This window comes from Bos indicus, chromosome 10, assembly GCF_029378745.1.
Source record: "Bos indicus isolate NIAB-ARS_2022 breed Sahiwal x Tharparkar chromosome 10, NIAB-ARS_B.indTharparkar_mat_pri_1.0, whole genome shotgun sequence".
In the NCBI taxonomy this organism is placed as follows: Eukaryota; Metazoa; Chordata; class Mammalia; order Artiodactyla; family Bovidae; genus Bos; species Bos indicus.
Window position 1 is genome coordinate 45,769,089 of NC_091769.1, and position 15,834 is coordinate 45,784,922.

A 15,834-nucleotide genomic window follows, 5' to 3' on the forward strand; every position below is an offset into this window, starting at 1 on the left:
ATTCCTATTTTTATTGGAGTATAATTGCTTTGCAAGGTTGTGTTAGTTTCTACTGTATGGCGAAGAGAATCAACTATATGTATACATCTATCCCCTCTTTTTTGGATTTCCTTCCCATTTAGGTCACCACAGAGCATTGAGTAGAGTTCCCTGTGCTCTGCAGTCAGTTCTCAGTAGTTATCTATTTTACATATACTATCAATGATGTGTATATGTCAATCCCAATCTCCCAATTAATCCCATCCCCCCCTTCCACCTTGGTATCCATGTATTTGTTGTCTACTTTTCTGCCTCCATTTCTGCTTTGTAAGTAAGATAGTCTACCGTTTTTTTCAGATTCCACATATATGTGTTAATAGACAAAATGTGTTTTTTTTACTTCCTTCACTCTGTATGACCGTCTCTAGGTCCATCTACGTCTCTACAAATGACTCAATTCCATTCCTTTTTATGGCTGAGTAATATTCCATTGTATATATGTATTCATGGGTAGCTGGTTTTATCTTTATGTTGTGCTTACTGTATCCTGGCCCCTGCCCTTAGGGTGCTGTCCAGGGTGGCATGTGGCTGTCCCAGGACTAGGGGGCTCCCTGGGGCAGAAGGATCCCAGGGGAGGGTGCAGACGGCCTCTTCTGTGGTGATGCTCTGTGTGGCTCAGAGTTGTCCTGAGGTTCTCACTAAAGTGCACTGGACAGGCAGAGTTAGCACCACATTGCTGCTGCTACTACTGCTAAGTCGCTTCAGTCGTGTCTGACTCTGTGCGACCCCATAGACGGCAGCCCACCAGGCTCCCCCGTCCCGGGATTCTCCAGGCAAGAACACTGGAATGGGTTGCCATTTCCTTCTCCAGTGCATGAAAGTGAAAAGTGAAAGTGAAGACACTTAGTCATGCCCGACTCTTAGCAAACCCATGGACTGCAGCCTACCAGGCTCCTCCATCCATGGGATTCTCCAGGCAAGAGTACTGGAGTGGAGTGCCATATACAGACGCGGAAACAGGCATCCCACTGACAGGAGATGAAGTCATAGAGTTAGTTGTGGGCAGAACTGCAGCTAGAACCTCAGGTTTCTGACTCCTGGTGCCTATTGTTATTTGCCACACCTCCTCCCCAATCTTTCCCTTAGGGCGATGAGTGAACTGCACATCAGTTCAGACTTGAAATTGGGTGGCACAGCCCCTGAGGGAGCTGAGGTCATGATAATCCCTTACCTTTCTACTGCAGTTTATAGTTTATAAAATAATATCCTGATTTGCAGTGGTTTTTGCAGTATTAACCCTTTTTACAGATGAGGAAGTTAAGACTCAGCAGTTTAAATGACTTAGGCAAAAGTGGGACTCGAAACTGAAGCTTTTTTAAAATTATTTTTTTAGCTTTATTGAATTATAATTGACATATAACATTGTAAGATATTTAAAACATACATCATGGTAATCTGATACACTTATACATAGTGAAAGTATTCCCCTCGTCTAGATAATTAACATGTTTATCACCTCGTGCACATTTATCCTTTTTTTTTTTTTTTGGAGAGAACATTTGTTTTCCTCTTCAGGAAGTTTCACTTATTCTGACTCAAAACTGAGTTCTTTTTTTCCTGCATCACAGCTGCCTCTTTTCTCAGTAGACCTGAATTTTGTGAGAACAAATTGCCCAAGTTGCCCATGGCTCTGTTTTCTCTGAACATGTTCAGAGCAGATCTGTCTCCTTAACAAACTTGAATTAGTATAAATCAAGTAAGAACCATACATCATTGGTCACAGGTCCTGAGGAAAGGCTCGATCAAGCCTGTTCTTGAGGAATGAGAGCTGTGAGCTACCTTTCAATTATTAGCCATTTACTTTGGGGCCTAGAGTCAGACTGGTACCAATGGACACATCTGTCCTAACCTCAGGATTTCTCCTGTTTCAGGGCTGTATGCTCCAGGCCTCAATGAGGAGCCCAAACATGGAGACGTTCAAGCAGCAGAAGGTGGAGGACTTTTATGACATCGGGGAGGAGCTGGGGAGGTAAGTGGCTGTGAGAGCTGCACTGATCGGTAGATCTTATAGGTCATGGGCTTGTCACGGGGCTTGTGGAAGTCTTTACAAACAACCCAGAGGGTGATTCATTGTCCTGGGCGCCTCTGCAAGTAATCCTCTCTTTGGAAATAAAGACTTGCCAACAGAAGGGACTACAATTGTTGAGTTCCATGTTTTCAGTATAACCCAACTGATGGTTATGGCAAATCTAAATGACTCTTGTTTTATCTGTTACTTTGCTCCCAAAGCCCTCCCCAGGCTCTGGCCTGAGACCTGACCCATTGGTTCTTTTCTGAAACCCACTTGGGATTCTCCACGGCTTTCAGGGTTTTGTTCTGTCAATTCAGAGCCTGAATGGCAGGTGAAATCATCTTCCTGAAAAAAGCTTTGCATCGAGTGACAAGCCATGCAAGCCTGGTCGTGAAGCTTCCTCGGATCTGAGTTATTGGCTGCATTTTCAGGTTTGCTAAACCCACAAAACGGACAGGGATAAGCTCAGATCTGAAAGTAGTTACCGTCTGGAGAGAAATGAAGACTTTCTGAAGCTCTTTCCTTGTCTCTCATTTATAACAAAGCTAGTATTCGGGTGGTGTTTTAATGATTACAGAATACCAGTCCTGGAGTTTGGGTCTCTTAACAATTCATGAAATGGGAATAGTCTTTTTTTCTTGTTTTTCATGAAGAAACTGTGTTCTAAAGAGTTTAAGAAAGTTGCTCTAAGTTGCTCAGCCAGCAAGGGATATGGCCAAGGTCTGGCCAGTCCAGTCCGCACCTGCACACCTGTTATGCTCTCTGATGCACATGGTTCTTGCACACTCACATGTGTTCACAGTGTACCCAGCCCCGTCCCTCCACACACCCAGCAGAGTAAAAACCTGGGGGTTCAGGGCCTTCACTGTATCTGTGCTGGGAACAGGAGCCTTTCCCTTTAAAGAGCTCTTGTGTCAGGACTCATCTTTTACTTCCTTTTATCTTTCTTTCTTTATTGTTTGCAAATATATGTATATATTTACTTCCTTTTATTTTAAGCATTAGGATCATATTGAATTTGTTAGTGTTTTACCACAGTTTTTTAAAAAATTTGGCCATACTGTGTTGCTTTTGAGATCTTAGTTCCCCAACCATTGATCAAACCCACGCCCCCTGCAGTGGAAGCACAGTCTTAATCCCTGGGCCACCAGGGAAGTCCACTACAGCTTTGAATATTACATCTTAATGTATTATACAGGTTTGCTCATGTCATTAAATATCTTAATGCAATTTTACATTTCCTTGTACATTCATGCCTCAATTATTCAGCCTTTTCCCCTACTTTTAAAAATATGCAGTTTCCATTTAAAAAAATTTTCATTACTAAAGCTGCAATGAACATCTCTTAGCAGAAATTTCTTATCCTGTTTTTGATTGTTTGGTTAAGATGGATAACTAGAAACTGGGTCACTGGGTACTTTTATTTTTGAAGAAAAACTAGGAAAAGCTTCAAAGTCAGAGGAGCCTTAGTCAGGGAAGAATGGAAAGTGCAGTTATGGGAGTTCCCTGGTGGTCCAGTGGTTAGGACTTGGAACTTTCACTGTCGGGCCTGGGTTCAGTTCCTGATAGGGGGGAACTAAGAACTAAGATCCTGCAAGACACGTGGCATGGCCAAAAAAGAAAAAAGAAAGTGCACTTACTTCAGGTTCAGGAAGTGTTTGTCCTGGCTGACTGGCTAGGTCAGGGAGCAAGTATCTACAGAGACCCCCGAAGGGGAGATTCCTCAGCATTCTGTCTGAGCCACTGCCCCTGGCAGTCCAGAACCTGGGAAGGGCTGGGGGGAGGCTGAAGGGCGGTCACCTGGACTCTGCCTCTGAGTGGGAAGCAAGGTTCTCTTTGACTTGGGTGCTTCTCCTGACTTGTGATGTCAGGGAGAAAGTGGCCCCTCAGCAACAGACCCTGGCAAGCCCTACCAGTGGCTTCTTAAATTTAATTTTCAAAACTTTTGGACGTGCCACAAGGCATGTGGGATCTTAGTTCCCTGACCAGGGATTGAACCCTCACCCCCTATGTTGGAAACTGAAACACTTAACCACTGGACCACGAGGGAAGTCACCTTGTCGTTCAGTTGCCCAGTCGTGTCCAACTCTGTAACCCTATGGGCTGCAGCACAGCAGGCTTCCCTGTCCTTCACCATCTCCCGGAGCTGTTCAAATTCATGTCCATTGAGTCAGTGATGCCATCCAACCATCTCAGCCTCTGTCAACCCCCTTCTCCTCCTATCTTCAGTCTTAAGCCAGGATCAGTGTCTTTTCCAGTCAGTTGGCTCTTCACATCAGGTGGCCCAAGTATTGGAGCTTCAGCCTCAGCATCAGCCCTTCCAGTGAATATTCAGAATTGATTTCCTTTAGGATTGACTGGTTTGATCTCCTTGCAGTCCAAGCGACTCTCAAGAGTCTTCTCCAACACCACTATTTGAAAGTGTCAGTTCTTCAGTACGCAGCTTTCTTTATGATCCAACTCTCATATCCATACATGACTACTGGAAAAGCCATAGCTTTGGCTATACAGATGTTTGTTGGCAAAGTGATGTCTCTGCTTTTTAATATGCAGACATTTTAATATGATGTCTCTGCATATTAAGCTGTCTAGGTTTATCATAACTTTTCATACCCCTACATTGGAAGTGCAAAGACTTAAACCACTGGACTACTAGGGGAGACTCCTCTATAGTGGCTTTTGATTCGACGGCCTTGTGTTGGCCACATCCTGTGTGTAGGTGTCTGTGCTAAGTGCTCCAGCTACAGAGATGAGCATGACACAGGGAGTCTTTGCCCCTGGAGCTCCAGCCTGGCCATGGCTGTGGGCACAACAAGGGCAGTGTTGACTGGGATTATCTCAGGTGGGCTGAAACTGAGAAGTCGGGATGGGTTGTTGGCATTGGGCTCTGAAGAAGGAAGTAGCAGCAGTTTCCTGTGGAATTCATCTATCATTCCTTCTTAGTTCTGTCTCTCCCTGACTCGGTACATCAGAGATATTAGAACGGGAAGAGACCTCATGTTTCTGGGTCCTCTACCTACAACAGGGTATGAAGGCCACATGTACCTCACGGCCTGGGGAACCTTGGAGGACCACTGCCCCCTACCCCACACACAACCTGAAACTTTCCTTAGATGCCAGCTGGACACAGGGCGAGTGAAAGACAGCAGAGGCCTAAGGCATTTTTCATGGCTTGCTGTCCTAGGATTTGTGGTCTAGAGGCCAGGTGAGATGGAAGGCCTGTAGAGGTTTTTCTTCCAAGCCCCTCATCTGACCGTTGAGGAAACGGAGGCTCAGAGAGAGGAAGGGTCTTGCCTGGGGCCGTAAACAGGCTGGAACTAGAGCTGCCTTCAGAGGGGGTAGCCCTGTCTGTCTTTCTTCCCCTCTCCTGCGCGGGCTCACTGTGTGCCAGGCATTGTCTGACACAGTGACAAAATAGACTTTCCTGTCCCCTAGTGGCTTGTGTTCAGTTGGTGGAGGAAGACATTGAACACATGATGGAGGGGTTGCAAAAGGACACATCACTCCAGAGTGCATGGTGGGCTATGAGAGGAGGGTGTGGGACACATTGAGTGGGGAGTACAGTTGGGCCTGGGTGGTCAGGGGAGGCTGCTCCAAGGAGGTGGCAGAGGACAAGTGTGCAGGCAGTGAAAGCAGCCTGGACACAGGCCCGAAGGTGGGGAGAGCCTGGGCCCTGAGTTGCTGGCCGGAGGCCTGTGTGGCCATGGAACATGAGCTGGGGACAGGCAGTGCTAGCTGAGGCTGGATATACAATTAGAGGCTAGTGTGCAAGCTTCCTGCCAACATAGACAGGTTGAGGTTTGTGTGCTTCCTAGCTGTGCAACCTTAGGACAACTTACTTGACCTCTCTGACTCTGAGTTTCTTGGTTTTTGTTTTATTTATCCATAAGATAGAAATAGTAACAGTAGCCACCTCATGATTGTAGGGATGAAATGGGATGCTGAGCCTGCAGGGCTCCACACAGAGCTGGTACTAGGTGTTGAGTGAACACCTAGCAGAGCCTCTGCTTTTGAACTTAAACTGCCTTTAAGTTAGGGTGTCAAGACTCCGTCTCCCACCTCTGGACCCCCTGGGAGGACAGTGGGGGTCTCCCAGGAGGAATAGCAGTAGGGCTTGTTCTTACATTTGGGAGGAGCAGTGTGTAAACCTTCTTCGGCTCTCTACCCTTACCTAGACTCAGGGCTGTTTCACTGATTTTTGTTGTGGTTCAGTTGGTCAGTTGTGTCTGACTCTTTGCAGCCCCGTGGACTGTAGCATGCCAGGCGTCCCTGTCCCTCACCATCTCCCGGAGTTTGCCCACGTTCATGTCCATTGCATCAGTGATGCCGTCCAGTCATTTCATCCTCTGATGCCCTCATCTCCCTCTGCCCTCAATCTTTCCCAGCATCAGGGACTTTTCCAATGAGTCATCCATTTGCATCAGATGACCAAAAACTGGAGCTTCAGCTTCAGCATCAGTCCTTCCAGTGAATATTCAGGGTTAGCTCCTCATTAAGTCCATACTGTGCAAAAATGAAAATGAGTGAGAGTTACTTTTCGTTTTTTACCTGTAATGACAGGTGGAGCTCAAAAACATCATGTTGAATGAAGGAAGGCAGACTCAGAAGAGTCATACTATATCATCCCATTGGTGTCAAGTTCAAGACAGGCAGAATGAATCCTTGATGTTAGAAATCAGAATAGTGATTCTATTAGTGATTCTAATAGTGAGGGACTAGTGGCTGAAAGGGGGCATGAGAGGGACTTCTGTGGGGAGGATATTGTTGTGTTTCTTGATCCAGGTGCCTGTTTCACTGATGTGTTCATTTCATGCATACAGGTTAGGCCATACTTGTATATGTACATTTTCCTGTATGTATATGTATCTGAACTGAAGCCACGTTTTAACAAGGAATCTTTGACTTTACTCCCTGCCCTCTTCTGGCTCCTGAAGTGCATGATTCTAATGCCTTTGGAAGGTTAGTCTGGGTGTGTATCAGCCACGAGACCCATAGCACTCTGGTACCCAGTCTGGAACTCAGTCCCCCTCATCTGTAACCTGAGATGATAGCATCTATATCACCTACTTCACACATGCAGGTGAGGATCCACTGTGATAAAGACATAAACTGTTGGGCAAATAAGAAGGATGATTATTGCTGTTATTGTTTGACTCATCCCCAGGTCATTGTATTTCTGCTTCCCACAGCCAATGAGACCAATTCTGTTCCTTTCTGAGGAAAAGGAACTGGGATTCTGGCAAGTTTGGCTTGACCAGATCAAAAGCCCGGCTCCCCTTATCCCACTCCCATCCTGGCAAAGTTCCTAAGACTAGGCAGAGGTATGCCCTTATCTTAAAAATAAGAGAACATCTGTGAGAAAAGCTGCAGAATCCAGCTTTGGATCTGGACAGTGTGCCCTGGCCTGAGAGTCCTGGGCATGGCTGGGGCCCGCCTGGCCCTGCACACCTCACTTGATTTTCTGGCTCACATTCTGGCACCAGCCTACTGGGGATGCTGGAGGTGGCTGGCTGTTTCTGGGAGCAGTTGGAGAAATGCTGGCCTGCAGTTTCCGGCCTCTCCCAGCCTGGGTAGCCACTGTTGGGTGGAGCTGGGCTCATAAAGAGAAACCCATCTAACCCCTGGTCTGATAGATGAGGCTAAGACTAGAGAGGGGAAGTGGCTTGTCTAAGGTCACATGGTAAGCGGGTGATAGACAAGGGTGGGGACTGATGATCTGACTCCTCTAGAGCTCTGGCCACCACACTATAAGGACCCACAAAACAAACTGATCTTTTCTTTAATTTGAATGCTTTTGGGAAGGGGGGCCATTATTTTGTGGGATAGTCTTTTTTGTTTGACCTTGGGGACAGGTAGCAGAGTCAGAAGGGAAAGTATTTGGGAAGGATTGATGCTCCCTGGGAAAGGGCGCTGGTGGATAGGGCCAGTGATGACTACTGTGTGTCTAAGGGTACAAAGTAATTTAATGTAAGCAGCATAAAATGGTCAATGGTTTCTTCTTTCCTATGCTATATTACTTTTCTTGCTTTATTGCACTGAGTTGGCCAAAAAGTTCTTTTGGGTTCTTTGTAAGATGTTACAGAAAAACCCAAATGAACTTTTTTGGCCAACCCAATATTATTGCATGAACATAAAATCATAAAATGTTACTGTTGAACTGAATCTCAACAAGAATTTAGTGCAGATCTCCATTTTATAAACAAGGAAAGTGAGACCCAGAGAGGGGAGGTGATTTGTCCAAAGTCACAGAGCCAGCAATGGAGGAGGTGAAACTTAGAGAAGATTTTCAATTCCACTGTGCTAGTTAAACAAAACAGAGGAAAACCTCTCTATATGTAAATAAATTCAACTTTTAGCTATAGCCCTCACCTCTCTCAGGGAGCCTACCTCCCCAATACTCCACTCATCCCATCATCCCCTCCCTGGCTCCCCTGGTGAAGAGAGTGGCCAGAGCCCTGATATTTACAGGAGGCTCATGTGTGCCAGGCATGGTGCTGGGCACTTAACCTGCAGGGTCCCCTTTTATAGGGATAGGAACTTTGGGCTACACAAGGAGCCACTCCTCTGAAGCCTCATCCTTTGTAAACAGGCTGAGGAATTCCCTAAGATGAGCAGGGAAAGCTGCTTGCCGGACTTGAGTCTCCTGATGAGATCCTCTATGGTTAAGATCACCCACCCCACATGCATCTTAGCTAGGACATCTTCTTTTAGGAGAGAAAGAAAAACCTCTAGGAAATACATAGAGGTTAGGTGTACCCAGGCTGGGTTCTCAAGCTCAGTCTAGCCATAAAACTATATATAGAAAAAAAAAAAAATAATAGGTATTTGTATTTACCTGACTCTGTCTTTGGGAAAAGGGTTTCCAAGATGACCTTGGAGGCAAAGGGGCTTTTATTATTTCGTCTTTTTTTTTTTTCAACAAAAGATTTTTTTTCTTAATGTGTTCTGTTTTTAAAAATCCTTATTGAATTTGTTACAATGCTGTTTCTATGTTATGTTTTGGTTTTTTGGCCACAACGCCTGTGGGATCTTACTTCCCTGACCAGGGATTGAAACTTCACCCCACTCATTGAAAGGTGAAGTCTTAACCATTGGACCCCCGGGGAAGTCCCTATTATATCTTTTTAAATTAAAAAAATTTATTGTAGAAGTAATGCATGGCATATATCATAAAGTTGTGAAAAGTTAGAGTAAACCTCCATCTGCCCTCCCTCCAAGTCTCATATCCACAGGTAGACTTTGATGGTAATTGTCTTCTGTTGTCTTTCCAAACTTTAAAGCAAGTGTATGTTGACCCGGATGCAGTCATACGACCAGAACAATCTACAACTTGCCTTTCTCACTTAATGAAATACACTGAGTATCTTTTTATAACAGTGTATATAGATCTATGAGATTTATTTTGGGTGAAAGCTTTTTTTTTTAAAACAATAAAACATTTAAGGAGACCAGTTTAAGCCCATACAAGATTAGCAGCCTTAACCAGTAACTATTTTTATTTCTGAGTCTTACCTTCTAATCTGTCCCTGGCTATTTCTCACGCCCACACATCCTCTCCTCTTTTGTGTCTGCTTGAGGCCCAGAGTTAACATTCCCCCAAGTGCTAAGCTCCTGGGGGCGGGTTGCAGAGACCAAGGGCAGCCAGAGCCGCGCTCAGGCCCTGGGGTCCCAGAGAGAAGATTAGGCCTGTCTGTCGTGTGTTTGTACTGAGCTGTCAGCTCTGAAGGCAGGGCCATATCTGCTCTCCTATTCTGAGCGCCCCGACCGTACCATGCAGAGACCAGAAGTCCCCACATCTTCTGTGACTTCTCTCTGCTCTCGGTCTTTCCTCACTCTTGGAGGGAAAATTAAACTTTTCCTTCAAGGTCAAGATCAGATGGTGTCTCAAATACTGTTTGATTCTACTTATACGAGATATCTATAAAAGTCAAATTCATAGAATCAGAAAGTACTGTGCTATAGCATAAAATATATATGCCATGCTTTGCATATTTGTGCAGTCGTGTCCGACTCTTTGCCATATATATATTCTTTTTCAGGTTCTTTCCATTTTAGGGTATTATAAGGTATTGAATCTAGCTCCCTGTGCTATGCAGAAGGACCTTGTTGTTTATCTATGTTATACATAGTAGTGGATACACATTGTTGTATTTAACCCTTATAGCACCTTGTAAGGTAGTTCCTATTCCCATTTAACAAATGAAGAAATTCAGCCTCCAAAATGTTAGGTAATTGGCTCAAGAAATACAGGCGACCTACTTTATCAAGGAGAAGCCAAGTGGAAAATTCCACTTCATGCAGCACAGCAAATCTCAGAGAAATTCAGAAATAAAAGCCAGAAATGTCTCTGGCCAGAGCCCTGTCTAAAGTCCTGGCATGGGGTTCTGGTGCTTCTGATCACACACATGCTTAGGTTTCCTGCTGCTAGGAAAGTGAAAGAGACTAACCTAAGTTAAGAGTCTAATGCCCTCATGTCAGTTTCTGCGCCAAGTACTTCTCATCTTCCAGAACAATATGAACTGGATCACACTCCCACTTTACAGATGTGAAAACTGAGGCTCAGAGAACTTTTACAGTGGCAACTGGTCACTCATGCCAAAAAACTTTCTTACTGCTCACACTGAGCGTGCTGTGCTGGGCCTAGGAAACTCTCAGCTTGGTGTTAGTGGCAAGAAAATCTTTTGGGCCATAACAAGCCAGTGGTTTCCAAAAGATGAGTGAGTGTGTGTGGATGAGTACGTGCACATCTGCACTATAGGTCATTGTCATAGTCCACAGATCTTCCCCAGATATCCACTGTGTGCTGGGCACTGTGATGGGTGGTGGAGACTTAGGGCTCAGGCCATGCACTGTAAGAGATGAAGGGACACAGGGATACTCTCCTCAAAAGCTAATGAAATGGGGACTTACCTGGTGGTCCAGTGGCTAAGACTCCACACTCCCAATGCAGGGGGCTCAGATTCAATCCCTCATCAGGGAACTAGATCCCATGTGCTGCAACTGAAAGATTCCACATGTTGCAACTAAAGATCCCATGGGCATGCATGCGTGTTCAGTCACTTCAGTCATGCCTGACTCTGTGTGACCCTATGGACAGTAGCCCACCAGGCTCCTCTGTCCATGGAATTCTCCAGGCAAGAATGGGTTGCCAACTAGAGTGGGTTGCCATCGTCTCTTCAAGGGGATCTTCCCAACCCAGGGATTGAAACTGCATCTCATGCGTCTCCTACATTGCAGACAGGTTCTTTACAGCTTAGCCACCTGGAAGCCCAAAGATTCCACATGCCATAACTATGACCTGGTGCAGCCAAATAAATAAATATTTACAAAATTAAAAAGCAAAATGAAAGGTTGGAACAGGCTATGAGCTAATAGAGGGACCCCAACCTTGTGCCAAGTGTTCAGCGGAGGAAGCCGTCACCCTAGGTGGGGCAGCTTTGCATGGTCTCATTCTGGAGATGATGCATAACCACCTCGAGGTCAGGGCTCTGCCAAAGACTGAGAGGCAGCAGGTCCAGGCTTGGGCAGGAAGGCACGTGGAGAGGGATGAAAGGCTGTGGCTGCCAGGAGGACAGGCAACTGCAGGGGCCCTGGATGACAGAAGCCCTGGAGGAGAGAGGGAGGTGCCTTTATCAGTCATTGTCAGGCAAACAAAGCACAAAGCCACTCAAACAAAGTGGCTGCATCGCTCGGGCTTCACTCAGCAGCTAGCACACGGAGGGAGTGCGCTCACTGAGCTGGTCTGCATGGGAAAGCTGCAAGAGCTGGAGGGAGGTTCTGTGTGGAGATAACTGAAACCATCATATACCTCTATCTACGGGATGTGCTTTCCTTTCTGCTTATTTATCGTCAGAATGTACATCTTGTGTTGGGTTGTTTTTTGACTCCATGTAGATTTATGGATACCTTTCCATGTATCCAGAGTCCATATAGCCTAAAAATTTCTTTGTTTTGAAATTATTTCAACTTTGATAGAAACATTTTCAGGATAACAGAACTCCCATATATCCTTTAAACACATACCAGTCTAACATTTTGTCACCTCCTCTCTTGCTCTCTCCTTTCTCCCCCCACTCTCTACTCCTTGTCCTGTTCCTCTCCCCTCGTTCTCCTTCCTTCCTGCCTCCTTTCCTTCTTCCCTTCTTTCTTTTTGTCTGTCTACCTACCCGCCTGTTGTTTCTGAGCTATTTGAGAATTGAGTACGGACATTATACCTCTTTATCTTTTATTCTTCATTATGCGTCTCCAAAGGACATGGGCTTGCTCTTTCATAACCATAGTACAGCTTTCAAGTTCAGAACATTTCACTCCAATATAATGTTTTTGTCTAAACTATCATCCTTGTTCCAATTTTGTCAATTTTCCCATTTAGAGCAGTTTTTCTCTCTGTGGAATAAGATCCAGTGACAATCATGTATCGCATCTCCTTGTCATATCACTTTAGCATCCTTTAATCTGGAACAGTTCTTCAGCTTTGCTTTGACTTTTATGACAAGATAATTTTGAAGAATACTGGCTCTTTAGAAAAAATAGATACAGTCCACATATTTTCACTAACATCATATTACTCTGCTATATAAACATCCCCCATTTACTTAACTCACCCTATTGTTTTTCACAACTAAAAATAAGTGTTTCTATGAGTGTATTTGTTGAATTTCCTCTCTCTGCATTATTTTTGCCAAGCCTATTCCCAGGGGTAGAATACCAGGTCAAAGGTTGTGGCTGATTGATAGTAGTTAAAACTAGAAATACTGAACCTGTTTACTAGGTCACCAGCATATTTCCTTCTGGTTTTGCCAATACTCTTTCACTGTTTCGGGGTATTTTCGGTAGCTTAAGAGTTTTGTGAAGATACTTAATGTTTTCACTGTGGAAGAATTTAAAGTGGTTGAAGTCTTCTGTGTTTTTCCCTTCATTCCAGATCTTGTTCTCTTTGCTACTTTAACTTTTTTCATGGTGTTTCTATTTTATTTTCATAGATAATTTGATGTTCTGATAGCAACACAAGGTGGGCAAGGCAAATGTAATCATTCCTCTTTTATAAGTGATGAAAATAGGTCCCATCAGGGCCAGAGACAGAGATCTCCCCTGGAGGCTGATGGTGTTGCCTTCCTTCTCCCAGAAGTAGAGGGGATTCAAGGTCTTTGGGGAGCCCCAGAACTCCAGCAAAGTGTTCTTCTTCTTTGTCTCTACATTTATTTATTTATTTACTTACTTGTTTAGCTAGCTAGCTAACTAGCTGTGCCATGTCTTAGTTGCAGCATGTGGAATCTTTTAGTTGCACCATGTGGGATCAAGTTCCCTGAGCAGGGGCCGAACCTGGGCCCCCTGCATTGGGAGCATGAAGTCTTAGCTGCTGGACCACCAGGGAAGTCCCTGTCTCTACTTTTAGAAGCCGGCTGCAATGGTTCTGTAAGAAAGCTTTCTGAGAGATGCTGTTGGGAGAGGCAGTGCTTGGGAAGAGGTGTGTTATGAGGGCAAAGGAGAGAGTTTGGTTTCCCTGTACTCTCCATTGCTGGGGAGATCAAGTTGAGGGGTAAGAGCCGAGGCCAGGGGTAGGAGTTAGGGCCTCAGGTAACCATCAGCTCAGTAAAGCGCCAGGGCTCTGGCAGTGCAGGTGAGAAGTCATGTGAGGGCCTCCCACAGAGAAGATGCAGCAGCCTTGACAGTCTCTCTCGTGGAGATTCCTCCAGCCCCCAGCGCAGTCTTCAACAGGCCTTAGAGCCCAGCTGTACCCTGCGAGGGCTCCTACCTTGTGCAGTCCAGGGGGTGAATGGCTAGGACAGCCCTACAGCCAAATCCAGTTTGCCACCTATTTTGAGTGGCCCTGGAGCTAAGAATGGGTTTTACAGATGAGCAGTTCCAATAAATTTGTTGGTTGGACGCTAACATTGGACCCCAATTAAACAAAATGTCACCCCCTCTCCCCCCACCAATTTTCATTCTTCCCATTGGAAGACCTATTTCAGAAAACAAAATAAAATTGTATAAACTCAATTCTTACCATATTTTGAGCTTCATCAATTTAAATTTTATGGAAATTTCATTTTCTCCTTTGTTATATAATATCCTTGATTTTCATTCCTGGCCCTCAAAGCCTAAAATATTTATAGTCAGGCCCCGTGTGGGAAAAGTATGTCTGCTCCTGACCTACTCCAGAGTCGTTTACTATTTAAGCAGCAAAACTTTAAAAAAGTGGCTTCTTCTGGGTTAGAGGACAGACTAGAAACACATCAAAGTGAAGGTGCGGTTACTGGAGAGGAGGGAGAAGAGAACAGAGGTCCGCCTGCCTTCCTTCCCTGCCCTCTGTCCAACAGCCTGAGAGGAGCCTCCCAGAAGCCCAGTTTCAGAACCACTGTCCACGTCCCGGAGTCCTGTCCTGTCTTGTCCCGCAGGAAGTGCTGGGGTGGAAGAAGGGAAGAGAGCTCTGGGCACTGGGGACTGTGCATCTTCTCTAGAGCAGGTCCTGCTCTGGTCACGGCCATTACCTAATTTAATCCTCTTGCAGCCCTACAGGGTGGCAGGTGTTTCTCCCATTTTGCAGATGAGGAAACTGAAGCTTGGAGAACCTAACTAATCTGCTGAGGGAAGCATCAGAGCTGGGATTCAAACCCATGACTTCTGACTTCTGGTCCAGTGCTCTCTGTGAGGCACCAAGTTGCCTCGGGTTTTCTTTTTGCCTGTGACCCTTGGGTCCCCTCCAGAGAACAGGGGAGGAGGTGGTACTGTTGTTTAGTGCTTTTGCTGGTTTTCAGTGGAATCTGCTGAGAGCCCAGTGGTCACTGTTTCATCCATGTCCATGGCTGGCCCTGCTTCCCTGCCCAACCCCATCCCCTGCTGCCAGCATCTAAGCCTCAAAACCCTATTCTTGAATCCTGATGTGCTGGCCCCTGGTGGCCTGGCCATAGGGCCCAGAGGGTGATGAATTATCCTCCCCTCCTGGGGGCGAGGTTCATTTGTCACCCTGGGCTCAGGGCCCACCAGCTAAAAAGGAGAACTTGACTGCTGAGGGTCTGCAGTCTGGTTCTAGGATGAATTGCTCCTGCTGCTGCTGCTGCTGCTGAGTCGCTTCAGTCATGTCCAACTCTGTGTGACCCCATAGACGGCAGCCCACCAGGCTCCCCCGTCCCTGGGATTCTCCAGGCAAGAACACTGGAGTGGGTTGCCATTTCCTTCTCCAATGCATGAAAGTGAAAAGGGAAAGTGAAGTCGCCAGTCATGTCCGACTCTTAGCAACCCCATGGACTTCAGCCTACCAGGCTCCTCGGTCCATGGGATTTTCCAGGCAAGACTACAAGAGTGGGGTGCCATTGAATTGCTCCTACCCATTATTTATTTATTTATTTTTATTTATTTGGCTGCTCTGGGTCTTAGTTGTGGCATGCAGCCTGTGGGATCTAATTTCCTGATCAGGGATCGAACCCAGGCCCTGTGCTTTGGGAGTATGGAGTCTTAGCCACTGGACCACCAGGGAAGTCACTCCTACTGGTCTTTTGGAGCAGGACAGGGGCAAGAAGCATGGCTGAGAGGCAGCGGAGGGCCCCAGTAGGAGGACGGGCTAGGAGCAGGAGGCTGATGAGCCCTAGCCCCCAGGCCCAGGTGCAAGCCTGGCTCTGCTGCTGTGACCTCAGGCAGCTTCACTCTGCTGGGCTCCGTTTCTTTGTCCTGAGATGGTCCCTGTTTCACGGGGCTGTTTTCCAGCCTCCTGGGATCCTCTCTTTTACTGTTCAAATAAGAATAATGAGCATTCCATTCCAGGGCAACAGGAAATCCTGTTCCTG

At 45.9% G+C, this 15,834-nt stretch overlaps 1 protein-coding gene across 6 annotated transcripts in view; it reads left to right on the forward strand.

Annotated features, from left to right (window-relative positions):
* Positions 1-15,834, forward strand: part of DAPK2 (death associated protein kinase 2) — a 142,169-nt gene that overhangs the window by 8,080 nt on the left and 118,255 nt on the right. For all 6 annotated transcript variants that reach the window (XR_011568833.1, XR_011568834.1, XM_070797425.1 and 3 more), the window contains exon 2: positions 1,911-2,008. Coding sequence is in view for 4 of the 6 variants with exons in the window: in XM_070797425.1 (XP_070653526.1) it covers positions 1,917-2,008 (92 nt within the window). In the remaining 2 variants the exon portion in view is untranslated. The remainder of the gene's footprint in view (positions 1-1,910; positions 2,009-15,834) is intronic.